Raw genomic sequence first — 23,029 nt, 5'->3', positions numbered from 1 at the left:
CAGGACCAATTGGGGGCTGGTGAACTCTTGTTCTGTGCTTCTAAGGCAACTTTTTTTTTTTTTTTTTTTTGTCCTCTTATGACATGAAGGGCTAACACATCTTCTTTAATCTCTTTTCACTTAAAAAAAATTTTTTTTTTATCTTTTTGTTTTTTTATAGGTACCGGGGAATCGAACCCACGACTACCTGCTTGTAAGGCAGGCGCTTATGCCACTGAACTAAATCCCTAGCCCCAATCTCTTTTCACTTTTAAGGCAGAAAACTTCAAGGCTTTGTAATTTCCTCCAAGATGCTCCCCTATATGATTCTATTGGGAATTCAGTTTGAACATTGGCGGGAACGCTCAGACCATACTCTTGGGGTCATCTTTTATTTAGGGCTATGAGGAATAATGCTGCTATGAAAATTTTATAAATGTCTTCTGATGCTCTATGTGCAAATTTTTATTTGACACAGAATCAAATAGCTAGGTCATAATACTTGAACTGATGGTGATTATTTTAAAAAAGATATGCCAGTTAATACTCCTACCAATAGTATGTGAACTTTCTTACCAGTAGTGGATGTTTTAGTTTTTCATTTTAGCTAAGCTAGTGTCCCTATAAGAGTGCTGCAGTTTGGTTTTAGATTGGATTTGCTTAAAGAATGAAGTTGAGCACGTCTATTAGACATTCGGGTATCCTTTTATTTTATAGAGTCCTCATTCAGATTTCTGCTTCTGTTTTCTATTGGGTTTTCTGCCTTTTTTCTCGATTTATACATATTTTAAAATACATTCTGGATCCAAGTGTTTTGTTAAATGTTAGTTTGAAAACTTGATTTTCTCACTTTTGGTGTTGCCTTTTAATTTCCTTAATGGTATTTGTGAATGAACAGGTATTTCCCAACTTACTACATTTTCATTTATGATTAGTATTTTTAAAAGAAATATTTGCTGAATCCAGCATTGTATATGTTATCTTTTATTTTCTTTTAAAATCTTCATTTTTTTACCCATTTGTTAGTTGATGGACACAAAAAAATGAAGATTTTTAAAGAAGGATAAACTTTGAGACTCTTATAGGTAAAGGAGAGCAAGTAGAGACCATACTCATAAGTGAAATAAATCAGACTTGCATGTGAAAACATCGTATTGTTTCCCTAGTGTATAAAGCTAAAAGTGTAACTAGTAAAAGTGTCGCAAAATTTACAATAGATTTTGTAAAATGGGAAGAATTTTCTAATTAAAGAGAAACTGGAATGAAGAACGGAAAAAAGAAGGAAGGGAAAAGCAACATGAAAAAATATATAAAAATAGTTAAGATAGTTATAATACTAATTTCTCCTAGTTTGTTGAAAAAGTTTACACTAATGTTGTTTGGACAATTAAATGCCTGTACCTTGTGCTCTGAGTAACTAATATTAAGGTAACAATATGCAATGTATTAACTATTGTTACTCTCTTATTGTTTTGAAATTTTATGTTTTCTCTTTAAAATAAAATAAACTTCACTTTTTTCATCTTTCAAATATGTTTCTGCAATATATCTGGGGTTAACTTTTGTAAATTTTGGGAAATAGGAGGGAATCAAGAATCATTTTTTCCATATGACTGACCTGAGACCATTTATTGAAGACATTTCCCGCCATAAACCACATCGGTGTGACTTCTGTGTCATAAATCAGATATATATATATATATATATATATATATATATATATATAGTATTTTATATATGATATATGTATGTATATATCTGTCTCTTGTCTCTTTGTACTGTTCATTGGTCTACTTTCCCACTGTTGCTCTAAAAATGCAGTCTTAATTTCTATAGCTTCCTAATCAGTCTCCAGCTATGGTATTGTAAATCTTCCAGTGTTGCTCTCTTTAAGATTCTTTTAGTTATTCTTTGTTTTTGTATTTCTGCACATATTTGGAAATCAGTTTGCCAGTTTTCAACTTCTGGCACTTCATTTGAGAGTTTATAAATCCATTTGGATGTTGACATTTTGACAATATTGAAGACAGCCGTGAGGGTGCAGCACAGAGTCCTGCATGGATTGTGGGTTCCTCAGTATTACAGGGATCCACTGGAGCACTGGCTTCAGTGATCACTATGGTTTCATGTGCATTTCAAAGTCTAGGGTCTAGGGAGGACGCTAGAGGCCACGGCGGATGTGTACATTGGGAATCCCTAGACCCTGTTTCTTGTTTCTCTGCTCTCTGCTTGGGGATGGTTCTCCCTTATCCTCCGTGAGCTTTGACGAGCATGCCGCAGGGTTGCAGCATTCCTTAGTGTTTGGAGTAGAGGTGATAACAGAAGTGGTGTGTGCAAAGTTTGAACCGGCTGTGTATCCTCTGCAGCCTCTGTGTAGCTCTCCACCAGCAGGCTATTATTGGGAATGCTCTCAGGGCTGCTTCCTGGAGGGCCTGGGGCGGAGCAGTGTGGACGAGCTGTGATGGTTAGGCTTCCCCTCTTCAGTGATTCAGATGTTAGGTTTGATCTGCACGTATCGACTTTCTGTTTAGTTTTCTGCTTCAGGGTGTAATACCCTCCCCCACTGCAGAGTACCTGTAGCTTCAGTGATTCCTTCTCTTGTCAGCCGGCTTGGACCTCCCCTCCTCTCCTGTCCCCTGGGCTCCCCCCTCTCTTTTTGTCTTTTTTTCCATTATATGGAGTGGGGCGAAAGACAAGTAAGTACTCTGTAGATTCTAGTTGGCCTATCTTTAGATATTTAACATGAGAGGCTATGAGGTAATTGTTTTTTACTGTTCTGTAGTTAAGATGAAGACCACGTAGAGCTCTTCTGGTCATAAAAATTGGGAAAGGGTGTGAAGGTCGTCTTTTAAACCAAGCTTTTTGGCACACTGGGCCCCATCTGGGTATCCTCTACTTCAGTTCTGATGCTACCTGAACATAGCTGAAAGTAAACTATTTTGGTTTTCTATGACCCTCTTTGATGGAGTGGTTCCTAGAACTCAGGGAAACACATTTACTTGTTTAAGAGATGTTTTAAAAGATACAAATATCCAGAAGGAGATGCAAAAGGCAAGGCACTAGGAGCAGACACAGGGCTTTCATGCCACACCACTCTGCAGGCATCTCCTGGTATTAGACAAGCTGGAACCCGTCCAAACTCTGCTCTGCTAGGTTTTTAGGGAGGTTTCATTATGCAGGCACGCTTAATTACACCATGAGTCATGGGTCATCACTAACCTTTGCCCCCATCCCCTATGGAAAGCTGTGAGGTGGGGCAAAAAGTTTCAATCCAGAAATTCTGCCTTCTGTTTTCCAGGACTAGAACACAGTGTGAAGTTAGTACGCCCCAGCCGCCAGTCTTCTCCTTTATGTACAGAAGACACTGGAGTCACCCTTAAGATTCCCTGGTTTCTAGGAGCTGTGTAACTGGAAACAGGGAGGAAAACCAGAATATATATTTGAGAGTATCACAGCAGTATGACCTGTTTGGGGAAGACTGCTGACCCTTTGATTAGTATTGTTCATAAAATTAAGTTTTATTCACTCTTCCTGGCAAGAGAACAACATGCTGTTGCTTTGAAATCTCAGTATAAGTTACTAATGTAACAAATCCTGGTTTCTGGAGAATAATCTTTGTAAGGTGTTGCTGAATTGAGTTAGATAGTATTTTGTTGAGTAGGTTTGCATCAATGTTGATAAGGTACATTAGTCTGTAGTTTCTTATTCTTCTATCTTTGTCTGGTTTGGATGTCAGGTTAATACTGGATCCAAACTATTTGCAAAGTGATTTCACCATTTTACATTTTTATCAGACATGAATGACAAATCTAGTTTTGTGACATCTTTATCAGGATTGGTAGTGTCACCTGTTTGGACTTAAGCTGTTTAAATTGATGAATGGTAATTTTCATTGAGTTTGCATTTTGCATTTGCATTTTGTCTTTGGCTATTAGTGTTTTGTTATCTTTCATGGCTTATTTGCCAGATGTGTGTCCTCTTTGGCAAATGTATCTTAATCTCTCTGCCCATTTTTGAAGTGGAATGTCATTTTGGTAAGGAGTTTTCAGAGTTCTTGATACATTCTAGAAAAAAGACCTTGCCAGATGCTGGTATCAGCATCACATAGTCATCAAAGGAGATTTTGATGCTTGCCCACAGACAGAATGGTGCTGAGATATTCAAGTAGTACTTAACTTTCTTGTATGTTGTGACTTGTCCTGGAATAATTGTGTTGATATCTGCACTACAGGTGTAAAAGCAATGGGGACACAACTGCTGGTGTCTGAAAATGAATCAAAACAGTGGCAACAAACTGTATTGGTCGGGTTTATATTTATCAATCGCATACTTTTTCATTTAAAATGCCAGTCTGAGCCAGGTTTGGTGATGCATGCCTGTAATCCCAGCCATGTGGAAGGTTGAGGAAGGAGAGTCCCCAGAAAGTAAAAGACCAGCTGGGAAGCTTAAAAATTAATAAACAGAAGTACTAGTTTCATTTAAGAACACTGTGTGGGATACACAAAACAAAATAAATGTCATTAAATCGTGATCATTGAGGCTGCATATTTTAATGATGGATGATAGGTTTGAATGTACACTCTTCTTCTACATGATGAAATGAATAGAAGAGACTAGACTTGGTGCAGAGTGATTTGGGAAAATATGGGGAGTGAAAATAAATTAGCACTTATTGATTAGCACAAAAGATGAAGAGTTGGGAATGGTGGGTGATTCCTTTTTGAGGTGATGAAAATGTTACAGAGAACTGAGAATTCTATGAATGTAGTGGTGAGTGTAAATTGTACAAACCCCTTACAGTATTGTAATGTTTAAATAGGGCAATGTATGTTAAGTAAATGTTATAGACTAATGAAGGCAAAGCTTTCAGAAACAAATGCCAAACTGCAACCCAAAACCTACTTATTTATTGCAAGGTGCCAATAATACACCTAAGTAAGCCCAAGCAGTGAGATTTTAATTTAGAAAAAAACAACTCATACACTAACATCTTGTCTTAAAAGAAAAACAAAACACGTTTGCCATAAGTTCACGACCACTGACTATTCTTTAAAAATCATCTGAAGCAAAAACATTTATGATGTGAAGGATGGGCGGTATTTCAGCTGCTTGGCCACCAGGATAGGTCAGTCTGGTCAAGGTCCCAGAAATGAGGGAATTCTCATCAATCCTTCTCATTGCACAAAGGCCAGAGGGGACCCGTAACTCTGAGTTGGAATAAAGGTACAGCTCCAAAAGAGCGTCCCCAAAGAGAGTCTGCTGGCTATCAGAAAGTAAAGCATTTTTATTAATCTGCAGCAGCATGTGTGCTTTGCTGGTGTTTGTTAGGTGAAGTTTTCCCAAGATACAGTGGCTTTAGCCTGTGAAAGCCTCACCTAGTTCTCTGGTCACACAACCTGCTCAAGAAGGCCCTGGCAGAACTGAGGGTCCCACTAGCCTTGCTGTCTGATCTCTTTCAGGAATCAGAAGAAAGGTCCCTGTGAAAACTGCAGGCTCCAGGCACAATTCTAACAAACGGAGCTGAAGGGGACTTCTAAGGCACACACATAATGACAGGGTGTGCACCAAAGGCCCCTGAAGCAAGGCCTTGTGAGTGGAGTGGCATCTAAGCCTAGCATCTTGGATTCTTCCCTGATTGCTATACTGACTCCCCGGAGACAATTCAGATGCAAGAAGCCAAGACAGGAGGCAGCAGCCCTGAGAATATTTTCCAACAAAACTGTGTTTATTCACATTGTCCAAAAATGGACCCAAAGAGTAGCTCTTCCCCCAGGTGGGTGGTGTCTTCCTTCCTGCTGCACTCTCCTTCACTATCCCCAAGAGCAGCTGGATCTGAACAGAATCAGGAGGGCCTTCCGGTTCTTAGGGTGCAGGATACAGCAAGGATGAAATCTCACCAAGACTCGCCTGGGGGACAGGCACTCAGAGTCTGTCCATTAACCCTGCTAGTTTTAGGACTTCTTCTTCCACTAGGTGCTTTCTTTCTTATACCTCCTCTTCTGAGATGGTGAGGTTCAAACTGGGTTCAGACCCACATCATGCCTCCAATGACTTCACAGGCAGGCTCTGGGTAGTGCATCTTTTCTTCTGGAGCTGATGAGCGCTTGCTTCTCAGAGCTGGCAGCTGGAGATATATCAGGGCTGAGGCCTCTTCCCCGGGAGGTCAGGTCTGGGGTGCTGGGCCTCTGAGGTTCTTTTGAGACCCAGTATACCCTTGGGTACCAGGCTCCTGAAGGGAGCATTGTGGTCTTAGGGAGGAGTGCTGGGCTGGGGGCCCTCAGTGCAGGCCTGTGATATCTGCAGAGGAGAGCAGGGTTCTTGGATCCAGCTGCTATTCTTCTGCAGCCTTGCATCTCTTCTGGGCCTGCAGAGCCATTGGTAAGAGGGGGCTGATGACCACACTGATCCATGGTCAGGGTTGTAGTTGTCCTTTTCTGTACCTTGGCATGCAGCAGATGCAGAAGCCCTGAGTCCAAGTGGGTGTACTTTAGCTCTAGTGCATGCCCATAGCTCTCTTCCTCTTCAAGGCGATGAGGAAATGGCACTGCTGGTTCTGTAGCAGTCAGGAGAAGAGCTGGAGGGGTGGGGATGAGGGCACTTAGATGGGAGGCAGGGACTGGACATGTCACCTGTCCTGGGTTTAGAGAGATTGGAGTTCAGTGGGCTACCGTGCTGGCTTCCTTCTAGCTCTGTGCCCTCAGCGCTTTCATGAGGTACTGCTTCCTTTGTCCTGTTCACATTTGCATCCTCACCTAGTAACCACACATCACATGCATGCGGTCACATGTGCCTGGTATGCAGGATCCTCTTCTCACCTTATTCTACCTGGTCTTTCCCTCCCTTGCCTACCTGGTAACCCTTTTGCCTCACAGCTACCTGGTGTGTCCCAGTCACTTGTCAGTCTCTTCCCTCGTGCTCTCCTGTCCTACTTGTCCCCCTCCCCCTTCTGGCTTGTTGTTCCCCTCTTACCTAGACTTTCTGGTATCGCTCTATCTCCATCCCTTGTCCACTTGGCCTTCCTCCTGTCCCCCACCTACCTGGTCAGGATTGAGTCTTTCTTCCTGTTCTAGTGCCTGAGTTATGGCCACGATGTCTCTCTTCGCATCTGTAGAAAGTGCAGCTGCCAGGAATTGAGGGTGAATGATGGCCTCCACCTGAAAGAGGAGACAAGGCCATGAGTGTCCTTGTCAAGGAGCAATTCTAAGGCAAAGGGAAGCCCCAAAGAAGTAGGAAGCAATGTCCATCCCACTCTGGTCCACAACACGAGATTGTTAAATCATCATGACGACTAGTCATATACTCATTCTCTCTCTCTCTCTCTCTCTCTCTCTCTCTCTCTCTCTCTCTCACACACACACACACACACACACACACACACACACACACACTCTGCTCAATAGGTAATTAGTCAGGTTTAGTTTGAAACGCTTGGGAAGCTGTTCCTGAAGTCTAAAGGCACTGGGGATCCAGTCTAGCACACCTTGGTGACAAAATCTTCTTGGGAGCACAGCTCATCACAGTAACTCAGAAGATCTGGGTACATCCTGTCTTCTCTCTGCTGCTGCACCAGTCTGTCTTCTTTCTGGTTTGTATTGGGTTTTCCTGTGGCTAAGGGCGGACACTCTTCCAGCCAGTCCATGATCTCCATGTATTCCTTCACAGCTTCGGGAGGGATCTCCTCAGGTGGCTGGGTCTCTGGTGACTGTGGGCATTTGCTGACCTTGGAACCTGTGAGAGGAGACATTGGATGAGGTGAAAAGTATAGACAGTCCCATGAGAGGTCATGGGGAGCCACTGAGATGCCAGTTACTCTCCCCATCTTATCCCCAAGTCTTGCAAAGATGGTGACCTTGGTTGGTATTGATTGCACAAGTGATCAACACCCAGTTTAAGCCAAGTGCAGCAGGCACCCCAGGTGCTGAAGGATCTGCTTGCAGGAGTAAGTGCTCTATCCTGAGGGAGAAGTGAACAGATGTAGGATGACAGCTTCCCTTGGCTCCATCTAACCTCTGCTGTGAAACCAGCGGGAACTCAGGAAACCTTACCTGGCTGTTGAACAACCTCAGGGGATATGGTCGTTGGAGAATCTGGCCTTGGTGAGGCTGGAGATGGCTGGCCCAAGAGTCCCTCCATTAACTGCAGCAGCTTTAGATCTTCCATGTCTTCCATTTCAAATTCCATAAACCTGGGGAATGGGAAGGCACAGGCTGAGCCAAGAGGGAGGCAGAGTTCTGGGCTTTGTGGCACCAAGATGGAGCTGATGGCAAAGATGACGAGTAGCTCTCCATGGTGGGGTGGTCCAGTTTTATTGGACAGTACAGATCCCAGGAAGTCACAGTTCTGGGCACACCCTCCATCACCTGCAGGGAAGGACGTTAGGCCTAGATGACCTGGCAGAGCCCTTAGGTGACCCCTCCTTCAGAATTGTCCTTTCCTTGTGCAGAACCACACACAAGAGCTGACCACCAGAAGCTGATCAGGATGTGATTTGTGGCAGAAGACACCAGGGATCCTTGTCCAATCCAGGGTGCTGACCTGGGATTGTTGAGTCCTGGAATGCTGTGCTGGGAGACAAGGGCTCAGGAAAAGTCGGCAGAAAGTGGAAGCCAAGCTGAGAAGGGTGGATTGCTTCTCCTGAAGGCAGGTTGTTGTCGCTGTTGCTGCTGCTGCTGTCCTTATTGTTGTCTTCTGCTTGTTTGTTTCTCTGAGAGGTGTGGATTAAGAGGAGTAAGAGGAGTAAAGACTGAGCTGTGTTCTTGAGGACACACCTGAGAGGCTGATTTCCCTGACCATGCTGTCCTGTATCCCGCCCCCTTTTGGAACGTCAGGTTAAAACACGACACCTTGTGGAGCTTGTTCCCTTTGCACAGCCTCCTCTGGTGGAGCAAACCACCTGAGCAGCGAGGCTGGAGCTTCAGGGACCTCCAGAGTGAGAACTCCCAGCCCTTCTGGTAGAGGGAGCAGCCTGCTAACGACCAAGGTATCCAGGGCTGAGCTGCTGTTAGTGGGCACCCCTGCTGGCAGCACATGGGTGACAAGCCCCACTGGAAACAGCTGTACAGTCCACGCTCCCCAGCAACTCAGTCCCAGGCCCAGGGCTCCTGACTCACTCTTCAGCCACCTTGTAGTAGGTCATGGGGTCAGAGTTGCTTGGGCGGTCTCATTCCTGCATGCTTATCCTCAGGTCTTCCTCCAGGCTCACAGTTGACCACTGCTAGGACAAAGAATGAAGTCCTGGCCTGTAATTAGTCAGGATAAGTAATTATGGGGTTTACCACCCCACCTTCCATTCCCAGCTGATTCAGGACTTCACTCTCTCTAGCCCCTGTTGCACCTTCCCCCGGTATGACACTCTCCCCTGTGCTCTGTCAGCCTTCAGGAAACCAGTGTAGGCACCAGACATTAACACTGAAAACTGCATTGGTGACTCGAGCTTTACATTGTGTCTCATTATTGGTGTTCTCTATTATGGATTGTATATTTTTGTTCCCTTCAATGCATATGAAGTATTAACTCCCAATGTGAGGGTATTTGGAGATGAGTCTTTAGGGGATAATGGGGGTCAGTTGTCACCAGCGTGGGGCTCCCATGATGGGATTAGTGCTCTTCTAGGAAGAGGAAGTAAAATCAAAGCCCTCTCAGCCATGTGAGGGGGACATATGCCAGGTTGTTGTGTTCTCAAGATAGAGAGAGTCTTTATCACACACCAAATATGCAACCCCTGGGCCTGGGATTTACAGTCTCCTCAGCTATGAGAAATAAATGTGTGTGGTTTCAACTTACGAGTCTAGAGTTTTTGGATGGGAACCTGAGCTGAGGAAGATAGTTCACCCAATGATCTGAAAGCCAGGATGAAAGCCTGGGGTCCAGGATCAAGATGGAATGAGTCCTAACTGGAACTCCCTAGAATGACATAGGAGGAGATTGAGCATCAGTTTTTCTTTTGTTCTTACACCTGTTATCCAGGATCTCAGCTGGGTGTCCTTTGGGCTGTGAACACGCAGGTCCATGTTGGAAGGTGAAAATATTAGGGGAGTGACATGACAGAACATGTCAGAGATGTGAACTCACATGGTGGCTTATGAACTTCGTCTGATCATGGGTCTTGGTTGTGAGGGTAAATATTGTTTGGGTACCGGGAATTGAACTCAGGACCTTTCATTTGCCAGACAGACTCTGTGCCACTGAGCTGTATCCCTGGCTCTGGATAAATAATTATTAGAAAATAACCATTGGCCACACGGGAGGAGGAGCGACTGTCTGCTAAGACCAGAAACTTTCCCTACCCTGGCATGATGTACAGATTTCTTGTTCACTCTCCTCCTTCCTCATAAAAGCTGCGGAATGAGCTCCTGAGTCCTGGGAAGCACACTCAGGCAAGGAAGCAGGACACAACTTTCACATCAGGAATGTGGGGAAGGTGCCTGGGGCCAGGATCTGAAGGGCTGCCAGTGCTAGCATCCTCCCCTTTGGTGCCTCCTCTCAGATTAAACCTTCTTTCCTGAGAGAAAAGAACCACTCATTCCTGATGCTCACCTCCTTACTGAAAATTCTCACAGACTGCTTTTTAATAAAGTTATATTTTTATTTTTGAAGGACACGAGGTTATTGTACTCATGGGGATACAGTGGTACATTGTGGGGGGAATCAGGGTAAATGGTATATTTCTTACCACCAACTGCTAATTACCTCAGTGCAGCTTATCTCCTGTAGGAATTTCCCTTTTAGAGAAAGAGGAGGCTTTAGACAAAAAAAAAAAAAAAAAAAAAAAAAAAAAAAAAAAGATAAGGGGACTAGGGATTTAGCTCAGCAGCATAAGCTCCTGCCTTGCAAGCAGGCAGTCGTGAGTTCAATCCCCGGTACCGATAAAAAGGAAAAAGACAAAAAAAAAAAAAAAAAAAAAAAAAAAAAAAAAGAGGAGGCTCTCTTTGTTGGGCCAAACCTGACGTATCTGGAAAAAGAAACTAGAAAGTAAATGAGGATTTTCCTCTTTCTCATTTCTTCTGCTTTGCCTTTCCTTCACTCTTTACCTCCTTCTAGATGTTATCTTAATTCCTTTAATCTTCCCTTTCATTTCTTTACTTCCTAGTCTAGAGATCTTTTTTGAAGTTAATTGATAACACAAAATGCAATAATATTTCTTACCTATTAAAATTGTTTCATTCATTTAAAATATTCCAGGCACTAAGTATAGTGTAGCAATAACACAAGTGTAATTGCTATTTTTAATTAAAAGTTTTTGAAAACCACTTGTAACATTTTAGGAAAAAAATACTTCTATATAATTGATCCTTCATAAAAACTCTTCTGGATACACTCTTTTGAATTACTTATTATTTTGTGTGTGTTACTTTTTGATAGTGTAGTTAACTTTTTGAGTATTTTTTCTATTTTCTTCTAGAAACATCTACACTACTCTTTTTTTTTTTTTTGGCCTATTTTCTTTTGACTACGTTCAAACTGCAAATGAAACTCCATTGGAGCTTCTAAATGAGAGGTTTTGATAGATGTCATTCTCTCATGCTGCTACTGAGCAGCAGCAACAGTAATATTTTCTAGTATTTTATCTTATGTCTATATTGATGGATATTTTTCTAGAAAATTTTTATTCTTCTTTATATGGAGAGGCATCAAAATCTCATTGGTGCTTCATATTGTCCTAGCGTATATCAATTTAAAATTTTGTTTGGATGAAAATTATGGAAACTGACCGCAGAAGCTTGAGAATTTATTCTTCTCATAATAACCACCAGAGACAAGAAATCCAAACAAGTCCAGCAGAATCTTGGTAAGAATGCCCTGGACTCCTTTTACCTTTATACTCTGTGATTGTTAGTATATATGTTTCATCCTAATAACCACTACTTAGTCATAGATTGCCTGCCAGTATCTAGTTTCACATTTACATTTCAGGCAGAAAGAAGGGATGAAGGGCAGAGAAGAAGGGAGGGTTTCCTATATGAGAAAGCAAACCTTGCCCTGAAATTCTCTGCAGACCTCTGTTTGTGTCACATTTGCTAGAACTGTGTGGCATGGGCAGTTAGAGACTCAGGGGTATCTGGCAAGGACAATATTTTAGTCTTGAGCAAAATTAGGATCTGTTAGGGAGGAGGAAAAGGATAATAGCATCTAGCTGTATCTGTCCCATTTTCAAACTTTATATGATAAAAATTTTCAGCAGTAATAGAGAAAAACACATCAAAACACCATTTAATTGTTGAACTCCATAACCTTACTTGTGACCTTGACTTTAACAGTTTCTTTTAATGAATAAGCTTATAATCAAGAGAAAGAGCAATGCATTTGTGATCGCTAATCACAAGAAAAAGTACGGCGTTTTTAATCATTTTGTTAAGGCATCTGAAAAATTTTCTTTTACAAGGCAGAACATATTTGTATACAATTATATAAATGCACTTAAAATGAAAGGTGAGGCTAACTGGATATTTCAGGCTGGGCTCATGGTTGTTGCAATCTAGTAAGGTCAAGATGCTCCAGGAAGTGATTTGAGTCTGACAGATACAGAAATGGCTGTGACAGATGATCCTACTTTGGGATTTTTACCAGAGAACTCATTAGCTAATCATCTACAGGCTCTAATGTTATTTCATTAATTCTATAATGGAAGAAGCAAAAATTTAGAAATAAAAATATTTGTAGTAGTTATTACCCTTAATTATATAAATTTACATTTTAAAAAAATGCAAAGATTATAGATCCAGCTAAGATTCTTCTGATACTAATCTCCAGTTGCAAACTCTTCTTCATTTTGGTCTATATGTATATTCTTCTTTTTGACAGAGAAAGACACAGAGAGAGAGAGAGAGAAAGAGAGAAGGAGAGAGAGAGAGATCATTTGATATATATGATTGTGTGGCTTGCGTTTTTCACTAAAAAGTAATATTTTGGAAATGAGGCCAGATTATTTGTTTCTACTGTGCAAAAAAACTCTTCCTTACTCTCAAACTTAGATTTCTAATAAGTGGAAACATTGCCCAAATTTCTGCATATGAGTTTGTGTGCTAAGACCGGAGGCTGAATACTTGGTCTAGGGGTACCTGTCAACCCCAGTACACATGAACTATCTCAGTACTTTGTAGTATCTCAGAACTATCTCAGTACATTCATGAAGTATCTCAGAAACTTTAAGATCAACTGAGCATGTTTCACTTCCTCATTTTGCATACACAGTAGTCTACCACTCATTTTGATTCAAAGTTTGTTCTTGATAATAATTTTCATCTCATATTCGTGAAAAGATTAATAGAGGAAGAAGAGATGAAAATGTTTGGCTTCTAATACTACCATAATTTAGGAGCAGTATTGTGATCTATAATGCAATCCCTTAAGGGATTTTCAGCAAATGTATATTGAGTGCCTAATATATTCCCAACAGTATTATAAATACTCTGGAGATGTAAAAATGATCAGGCCTTGCTTTCATGAAACATGTCCTAGTTGTATTAATAAGCCAATTAATAAATATATAGTGTTTATTATGCCACACATGGAGAAGTAGTATGAAGGAAAAGAATTAGATTCAGAGAAAAGAGTGATTGGGAGTAGAAAGGGCTACTTTAGATGAGATGGTGAGGAAGGGTCTCTCTGTAGAAGCTTGAATAAAATCCATGACACTTAATCCAGTATGTGGTAGATGTTTAATAACCATAAATGCACAAATAAGTAAGCGCAACCCTAGGGATATACACAAGATATAAAAGTGGAACAAAGGAGGTGCAATTGTCTCTATTCTAATTAGGAAAAGGTCTCAATGGAATGCTTGAGATGAGACTGAAAAATAAGTATGCATTGGCCAGAGAGATGGGTTAGGGCAAGGCATTTTATGCATTTATTATAGCTGTAGGGAAGGCAGGGGAATGAAAGAAATATCAGGTTTTCATTGCTGTCATTTCATGACAGAGAATTACACACTTAATGGCTTAACTGACACATACAGGTCAGATACCAAAATAGATCTCCCTGGCTACCAAAGCGTCACAAGGGCTACATTTTGAAGGCTCTAGAAAACAATCTGTTTCTTTTACCTTTTCCATGTTTGGAAGTTATCTGAATTCTCTGGGTCAGGACTCCAGCCCTCCATCTTCAAACACAGCTTAGTGTCTTCAAATCTTTCTTCTTGACTTCTCTGTCATTACATTTCCATCTCTGACCATGACCTTCTTGCCCTCTCCCATAAGAACTCTTGTTATTTCCTTGGGTTTTCCTGGATAATCCATGACACTTTCTCTCTATAAGGTCAATTTATTGGTTTTTTTAGAGTAACAAGAAAAAAATTATATATTGATACAAGCAAATTTATTAGGTGGACTTATAGGATCAGAGGCAGGGAATCCACAGTGGCCTTCTGAGTCACTGGTGTGAGTCTACATTGGAAGGCTGAAGAAACTGGAGTCTGATGCCTACAGAATATGGCAAGATATACCTGTTTATAAATGGAGATTTCCAATATGCACTCATGGGGATACTGACTTCTTTCTTTCCCTTTTATTTCACCTGCTGCAAGCCTTTTGGATGGTCTCCCCACAGTTTGCCGGCCCACATGCCAATCACCCCTGGAAACAACTGGCGAACACCCCCAGAAGTATGCTTTTCTAAGCTGCTAGCCATTTTTTAATCTAGTAAAATTAACATATCATGATTAAGGATCATAGAGAGCTGATTAACAGCCTAAATCTTTGCAATTTTAACTCCCCTTGCTTTGTATTTATAGGAACTGAAGGCTAGGACTTATGTGAACACCTTCAGGGTACCATCATTATGCTTTTCATGACATTGTGCATTCAAGGATCTATAAATGGTTTTGAAATGCTCAGGTGTAGAGTTTATATGGATAATGGCTTACCAAGGGTTGGGTCCTTGTCAACTAGGCTGAGTTTGAAATTTCTTTTCAAAATCTATGAGAAACAGTTTGGTATATGCCTGAGATCTGTGATGTATTTGGGCTTCTGAAGTACTCAGTCAGATCATTGCTAAGGGAATGAAAACAGATGAAAAGGTATCACAAAAATCTGTGCAGAAGAGTCAGAGGGATGAATTGCATAATACTTTTCTAATGACAGCAATGTAAGGAGTAAAAGGACCAGGAGGAAGTAGGAAAATTCTTACTTCAAGTAGTTATATGATGAGAAAGTCATTTTTGAAATTGTCTCAGAATGCTGACAAAATCATACACTTAAGCATGTCTAAACTCTTAAGTTAAATAAGGATAAACGGTGAACCTTTCCAAAATAGAGAATCACTTTCATCACTTCTCTCTCTCCCCCCTCGTCTTTTTTTTCCTGTGTCTATCTCTGTCTCTGTCTCTCTGTCTCTCTGTTTCTCTCTCTTGTTTCTCTTTTCTCTCTCTTGTTTTCTGATATGGAGTCTTGTTATGAAGTTCAGTCTGGCTATGAGTTCCTGTGTATCACAAGCTGGCCTCAAACTCTAAGTAATTCTCTTGCCTCAACCACCCAGTTGCGGTTACAAGTGTGTGCCAGTAGGCTTGGCTTATTACCCTTTCTTTATAAGTTCCATTTTTAGGGGCAAAATTAAGGGATAAAAATTTTAAAATGCATAATTTCTTAATTTTCCCAAGTTGATTTGCTAAAACTCTAAACATCAGTCAGTGATTCTGGAAGGATGTCCATGACTATTAATGAAATCTATATAAATTCATCTATATAAATCAATATTAATGAAATCTATATAAATTCATTACTTCTGCCCTGCCAAAATGTATGGAAATCTCCCATTTTATATAGAATATATAATTTTAGAGTACATACTCATACTTTTTCTCTTGGCCTTTTGGAATTATTAAAATATCTTTGAGGATGTATGAGGAGGGAATCATTTTAGTCACTTTCACTCTCTGTGGAACTCTAGAGTCTCACAGAAACTGGGTCATTCTAGGTTCTTTGCCTTAACTATTTATTTACTCCCCACACTGGAAAAGCATGTGTGACAAGTAGGTCTGTACTGAATCATTTGATCAGCAAGGTTGATTTCAACTCTTCTCTGAGCTATTGTAGACATAAAAATAGAGACATTCACAGGGGTTAAGTATTCATGCATTTGTAATTTGCTTCAGAAGCAAATGAATGTAAATATGAAAAGGGTGGAGATTTTATAAATATTTTTTGTCTGATTATGGCTTTTGTTTTACAGTAAAGGATGCAATATTTTCACTAACCATTTTTTTTTTCTTTTTTGAGACGGGGTCTTGCTATGTAGTTCAGGCTATCTTTGAACTCACTATGTAGCCCAAATTGGCCTTGAACTAACAGTTATTTTCCTGGCTTAGCCTCCTGAGTGCTGGGATTACAGGTGTGTACTATTATGCCTGGCTTGTGATACAATGTTTTGAGAAAAATTTCTCAGATTTTTATAATTCTTAAATTAGTAAATATATACTACTTTGCAACTGTTAAAGATATATATATATATATGTGTACATACATGGGCATCGAAATAGAATGATTAGAAAAAATTTCAAGTTGTTAAATAATGATCAACTAGTATATATATGATCATTAAGTTTGTATAAAAATTCCACAAGTACTTGGATATGTTTGGGAAATCTTTGAAAGAATATAAAATAAAACATTGAAAATGGTTTCCAAGAGTAAATGGAACAGGATATTGGGGCTAAGGAGAACCAGAAATTTTGATTTTACCATGTAGTTTTCTATACAAACTGACATTATTTTAACTAATATTATTGAAACATTTAATACTCTGAGTATTAAAAATAATCTGGTGAATATTTTAATGTTAATGTTTTAAAATTCAACAAAACTTATCAAATGTGTTTTAATATATCCTGCCTCTTAGTAGAAAAGGATTATAATAACTTGATTTCAATGTGAAGAATTATACTCATTTTTCACATTGTATGTTTACAAGTTCACATCTTAAAGAACTCTTGGTGTTGTGAAATTCATTTTCTTTTGTAATTGTGAAAATATGGAAATGATGGTAGAGTTCTCCCAATATGTAGTAAAATAACCACCTTCCTAGCTTAGTACTTTTCAGGATGTGGTTTTTGTTCTGTTTAAAAAAGAAAAACTTAGAAGTTATGCTCAAGTGAGAAGAAGAAATCAAAGTTAACTATAATCTTACGTCCCAGAAATTGTTAAGTTAAATGTTTGGCATGTGCAGATATAAAATTCTTTCTTTTTGTTCAAGTTTTATTTCTTTAATACCTGTTTGTGGTTCTCTAGAGCCTAAGACCTACAATATTCTTACACTAAATATTTTGTTTTGTTTTGTTTCTTCCTTTTTCATTATGTTTGAATCTATTATGAAATCCATTATGTAGAGGAGTATTTTAATTCACTTTTATTACTTCATATTATTTATCTCTTGGTTCCATTCGATTTTCTAGGGCAATAGTTTGACTTTAGTGTAAACTAGAGTGCATACTGTTTCATAATGAAAATAATGTGCACCATTCTACTTAGAATTTAAAAACAAACTTTAGATATTAATAAATTTTTACTCAAGGTAGACTTTGGCCATAATATTTGAACTATCATTTAAAATATCATGAGATGTTTCTTATAAAAAAAGTTAGAATTTGATATCACACTGATGATATTTTATCTTGGTCTTATACTGTATGGCTTGATAGAATCTTGGAAAACTCAACCTAATAGGCTAATCCTTGTGTGTGTGTGTGTGTGTCAGTTTAAAGTTGACACTACATATATTTTTCCAATGTTAAGCCTACGTACAACTTTTTCTTCCTCACTATATTAAAAGAGATTTATTTTGAAAAGTACAAATTTTGGCAGTGTGAAAACACTGTCTCATTTTATGATTGTCTACTACATTTTTCCCTCATCTTCAGAGAAGTTCTGAATTTTAATCTGCCTCAAACAGACTAGATTTGTTTATTTTAATAAAAGTTTAGAGTCTTTATCAAAAATAAAACAATTTATATTAAAATGTTTTCTACTCTCTGGTCATTGAAGAGCTATCATTACATTATATATGAAAGTATTCTTCTTATACCTTAAGAAATTTCTTAAAATATGTCAATTTAAAATATTTTCAGTAATTAACTATATACAAAAGACAATATTTGATAATACTGAAGCAATTTCTAAAATGTTATATAATGTAAATATGGAATAATTTCTAAAACTAAATGATCTTAAATTATTTAACATGGAAAGTGCTGTTTAAGTAGCAGTTATTCATCCCAAAGAATTTAACCAGCAGCCAGAACTAGTCAGCCTGTATACGTGACTAGTAAGCATAAAATTGAAATGGTCTAGATGACAGGCAATTGTTGGGGAATCAGGAGGTGTTTATTTTAGTACAGTTTCATACTACTTTATCGGAGATGCATGACTGCAGTGTATTTTGAATTTTTCAGATTTTGAAAACTGTGTTATAAAGCACATGCCTTATATTATTTAAAACCCTGGTGAGGCCCAGGGCAATAGTTTATACCTAAGCACATTACAATTTTAGCACAATTGTATGAATGTTCACATTAAATAGGACAAAGGCTTGGAACCAAATGATTTCAGTTTAGCTTGAATTTGGCCCCCATAGTGACAATGAAATAAGCCTTTTTATTCAGAGATTTATACATTGTAATATGAGATTTGTAATCTGAAATAATTCTGCTAATAATTATCCATGTTTGGTTAGTTTTCTGAACCTCAGTCATTTCAAATGTTATGATGAGAACCTAGACTAAATATTTTCAAACCTTTCAAGTTCTAAATGTAAATGTTTATTCAATTCTGTGATATAAGAAGCATTACAATTCGAAGTTTTATAATACTGCAACTTAATGATTCCTTAGTTTTGAGTTCTTCAATATTCTTGAATGGTAAGTATTAATTATAATCTATATCTAAAGATTCAATACAAAGATCAAGAAGAGTTTCCACTTGGTCTTTGATATAGCTGAAATAAAACTAGGTTTCAACTTCATGAAGACAGATTCCTTCTTGGTTACAACTTTGATTTCTAGAATGCATTGGAGTGTAAGATTTGTAGGGTTATAATTAAAAATTTTACACTGAGAAACATTGTGTGGGTAGTAGGATTTCTTTTGAAAACCCAGAATTGCAAATTATTCAGGGTTAAACAGGCTTAAACCAAGGTAGCCCAAAGGGAAACCTCATTTTGTTTCAGATCCTGAATCTTGAAAAAATAACTTCTAAATCTAAAAATACAGCGCTCTCCATTGAGGAAATATTAAACTGAGGCAGTCAGAGGACTGGTGAGGTCTCTTATTAAATAAATGGTACACTTAGACATTAAACTATGGGTGGAGATCAAGATATATTATGTACAGGTACAAACCCCCTATGATGAATGTGATCATTGTGTATATCTAAAATGTACCAATGAAGTAAATTTTTAAAAAAGCTATGGGTGGAGAAATTAAATGTAGACAACAGCTGAGGTATAGTAGGCCAGAGCTAGCAAATCAACCTACATTATTTCCAGAGACTTGTTTTATATGTCTGGTATTTGTATTATAAAATGAAAACATTTAATTCTCATTGGGCATGGAATCCTCTTCAGTTTTCTATGCTTCTCGACTGTTTTCTGGGTCTTGCTCTTGTCAGTTTTCTCATTTAATTTCCCTGCTAGGTTCTGATGGTGTTTAAATTGGCCACAGTTGCCTGAATGCTATACTGTCAAAGTAAATTATAAGAAATTGAAAGGTTATGGTAAGGAGAAAGAGGCACCATTATGAACTTAGGATTTGTTGGTGCCATTCTTCGGGGTATCTACAGGACATTCAGCTACCTCTAGTTACCTTTTATTAATTTCCTTAAATAAAATTAATTAAGTTTCTACTATATGCTGTGTAGGCCCTGGGGATATAATTAGAAACAAGACATGGTAAGCGTGTTTCTTGGAGGAGACAGACTTTAAATAACTAAACATGCAAATGGGAAGAGTGATACAAATTATCATGGACAAGAATAGGCTGAGAGAAATTTGAGGCTGTCCTCTATTGATTTAGTCAGGTTTCTCTCACTGTGACCAAACTTGAGAAAATTAACTTAAAGAAGGAGAGATTTATGGCTTGTGATTTGCAGAGGTTTTAGTCCACGGTCACTTGGATCTGTTGCTTCTGGGCCTGTAGGGCAGCAGAAACATCATGGCAGGCGGGTGTGGTAGAGGAAAGCTGCTTGCCTCCTGGTAGCCAGGAAGCAGAGAGGGAAAGAGCAGAGAGGAAGTGGCTAGGAACAAGACATACCCTTCAAAGTCATACCTACAGTGATCTGTTTTCTCCAGCAAAGCCTCACCTCCTAACAGTGCATTCAGCTAATGAACTCATCAATAGATTAATCCACTCGATGAATTTACAGACTTCATGATCCAATTAATTCCTCATAGCTGGTCATAAAAGGCTTCAACATAATGAGACTTTTTCGATACATGTAAGATTCCAACTGTAACACTTAGAAAGATTTGATTGGGTCACTCTGAGGATGCAATACGTTGCTAGAGCTGAAGACTGGGAAGAAACTAAGCAGGTAATCAGAGAAAAGAAGCAGGTAATCAGTGGGAAAGCCTGGAGGCTGTATGGACATGGTTTACTTGAGAACAAGAAAGACCAGTGTGGTTGGAATGTTTGAAGAAGGTAAATGATGACTAAAGTGACATCATGCGGGACTTGATAGGCCATTGAAAGGAGATTGGATACTATTTTAAATGGCAATCGGAAGCCATTGGAGGTTATTTTTAAACAAGATCAGATTAGAGTTTTTCAGGGATCACTGTGTGGAGAATGGACTGAAGGGATGCAAATTGAAACTGCTGCTAACATAGCAGTAGGTAACTAGACTTGTGTCAAGACCCTGGCAGTGGCATATTGGATGTGCATATTTTAGAAGAATCTTAATGGGTAAGATTTGGATGTGAGTAGAAAACACTTTAAAGGGAGGATTTGCAATGTTATTAAGGCCTTAAAGAAAGGCTTGCCCCAAACCCTGTAGAAATTGTACACTGTAGTTTATCACTCTATCCCTACAACTTGTTGGCAATTTATATAATTTGTAGTATCTTAAAATCATGTTAAAAATTCATGGGCATTTTCTATTTTTTCTTCTTAAGTTGGAAGGTTTTGGTTACTATGAAGGCCATTATATTTGGGTGTTCCTGCCTATTAGGTATAGAACAAGATACTATGAAGAATGGATGTTGTTACTTACAGAGCCATTTGACTATTCTGTTTGCCCTGTGGGTGATGTGTTCTGAAAAAAGATGTCAGTTCAGTTCAGTTCAGTTCACTTCAGCACTATCACAAGTTGAATTCTCAGGAAGTCAATGTTGAAACAAGTGTTTGTGATGGACTCACATTTATGGAAAGAAGGAGGAGCCAAGATCAGCAGATGAAGCAATCGACTTCACTGTAATTCCAACAGTGTCTAGACTAAGCCAGCAGGAAATTTCATAGCAAATATTTGATGCCAGAATGTCCTACATTGTATCCAAATTGCTTCATAACTTGCTTTGTTCAGCCACTGGGCATGACTGCTTTCTAAATGGTATGGATGACGCTCTTATCTGAAACATAGTTCAACCCTGAAGGAAGTGACAGCTGTAGGCTGTCCAAGTCTACATTCCCATAGACAATCAGGGAGTCCTTCCTGGAAGGAAATTCTGGCTGGTTCATCTCCAAATCCACAGTAAGTGCTGCATTACTTGTAATAGAAATAGTAATTTATTCTTCAACATCTGTAGTTTCCTTCCTCTCAGCAACTCAAGATAAAAACATACAGAGCTGTCTAACCACTATTTGTCTGTGAAGACAATAAAGGAGGACTAAGAGAGATAAGATTGGAAGGGGTGGCCACATACAAGAACAATGCAGAAAAACACTGAGAGAACCTTTGAGAGGCCAGAGAAAACTAGTTTTAGTATAATAGAAATAGTCATGGCATCCAGTTCTGGGCTTCACTTTTTAAAGTATTTCAATTAACATATCTTTTAAAACATTTAAAAAGTATCATTGTGAAAATTCAAAGTGTTCCATTTTTTCTCAACAGATATGGAAAACAAGAATAAGAAGAAAGATTGCCCATTCATGACAATTCAGAAAAATGCTAATTCAGGTACTTTTCCTTTTCTACTTGCAACTGTGTTTTATGACTGATAGTGAATTGTGCACTTTGAAAATGAAAAGATGTTGGTTGATTTCCAAAATTTTAATAAAGTTCATCTTATGGTTACATTGAATGGTTGAACAGTTCCCTTGTAGTGGGTCTGTTTAACCTTTCACAAAGGCCAGGGCAACTTTGCTTTCCTCCACTGTGCTTATCCCATAATCATTTGGAAGATTTTTGCAGTCATATGATCCATGATTTCTCTAACAAATCTTAATTACTTTGGGTAGCACAGGTTAGTTATTCATATAATTTAGAACAAAGTACATGTTTTGTTTAAATTATTTAGGTTATTACATTCTCTGCTACTTTTTCTTAGTGTATCTTCTACCTATGTTTTAAATTATCATTAAGGTTAGTATCAAACTAAACTATGACATTGTGTACATTTGGGTGGAGAATACCCAAATAGTCTACCTAATTATAGTCTTGTTTTACCTATTTTATATTTAGCTTTTAGTTTCAATCTTTTATCAAATTTAAATCATTTTGATTTATCTAAACTAGAAGAACATTAATAATTTAAGAATCATTTTGTGTAGTTTGATTACTAAAGATGTGGTACTTAAATGTTCACAGCTGATACCTAACACCTTTTAAATAAAAAAATAATAGAGTAACAGAGGTCATAGTTGGCACTATAGTTTTCTAAAATTCACAATATATTAACTCTCATGGAATTATTCCCTCCCTGGTGTTTTAGGAATAATGTTAGGCCAGGAATATATTGGCCATGTTCTAACAGCTTCTTGAAATAAAGATTAAAATACATTATGAACATTGTAATATAGTTATGTTTTATATGCTTGAAAACATTCGATAATAAGATTCAAAGTAAACATTTTCCTCTTAATTATATTTGAGTTCCAATACATGATACTATTTCTTTCTTATTTTTCTTT

At 38.5% G+C, this 23,029-nt stretch overlaps 1 protein-coding gene across 4 annotated transcripts in view; it reads left to right on the top strand.

Moving 5' to 3' along the window:
• Ccdc148 (coiled-coil domain containing 148) overlaps nt 1–23,029 on the top strand; it is a 327,135-nt gene that overhangs the window by 65,876 nt on the left and 238,230 nt on the right. For all 4 annotated transcript variants that reach the window (XM_063259137.1, XM_063259134.1, XM_063259135.1 and 1 more), the window contains exon 2: nt 22,011–22,076. In XM_063259137.1, coding sequence (XP_063115207.1) covers nt 22,065–22,076 — 12 coding nt within the window. In that variant the 5' untranslated portion in view covers nt 22,011–22,064. The remainder of the gene's footprint in view (nt 1–22,010; nt 22,077–23,029) is intronic.

The sequence above is a fragment of the Cavia porcellus genome, unplaced genomic scaffold, assembly GCF_034190915.1.
Source record: "Cavia porcellus strain 051 isolate PalLab524CR breed Dunkin Hartley unplaced genomic scaffold, mCavPor4.1 scaffold_12, whole genome shotgun sequence".
Lineage (NCBI taxonomy): Eukaryota > Metazoa > Chordata > Mammalia > Rodentia > Caviidae > Cavia > Cavia porcellus.
The sequence above is the reverse complement of the archived record's forward strand: the minus strand, read 5'-3'. Positions and strand labels throughout refer to the sequence as shown.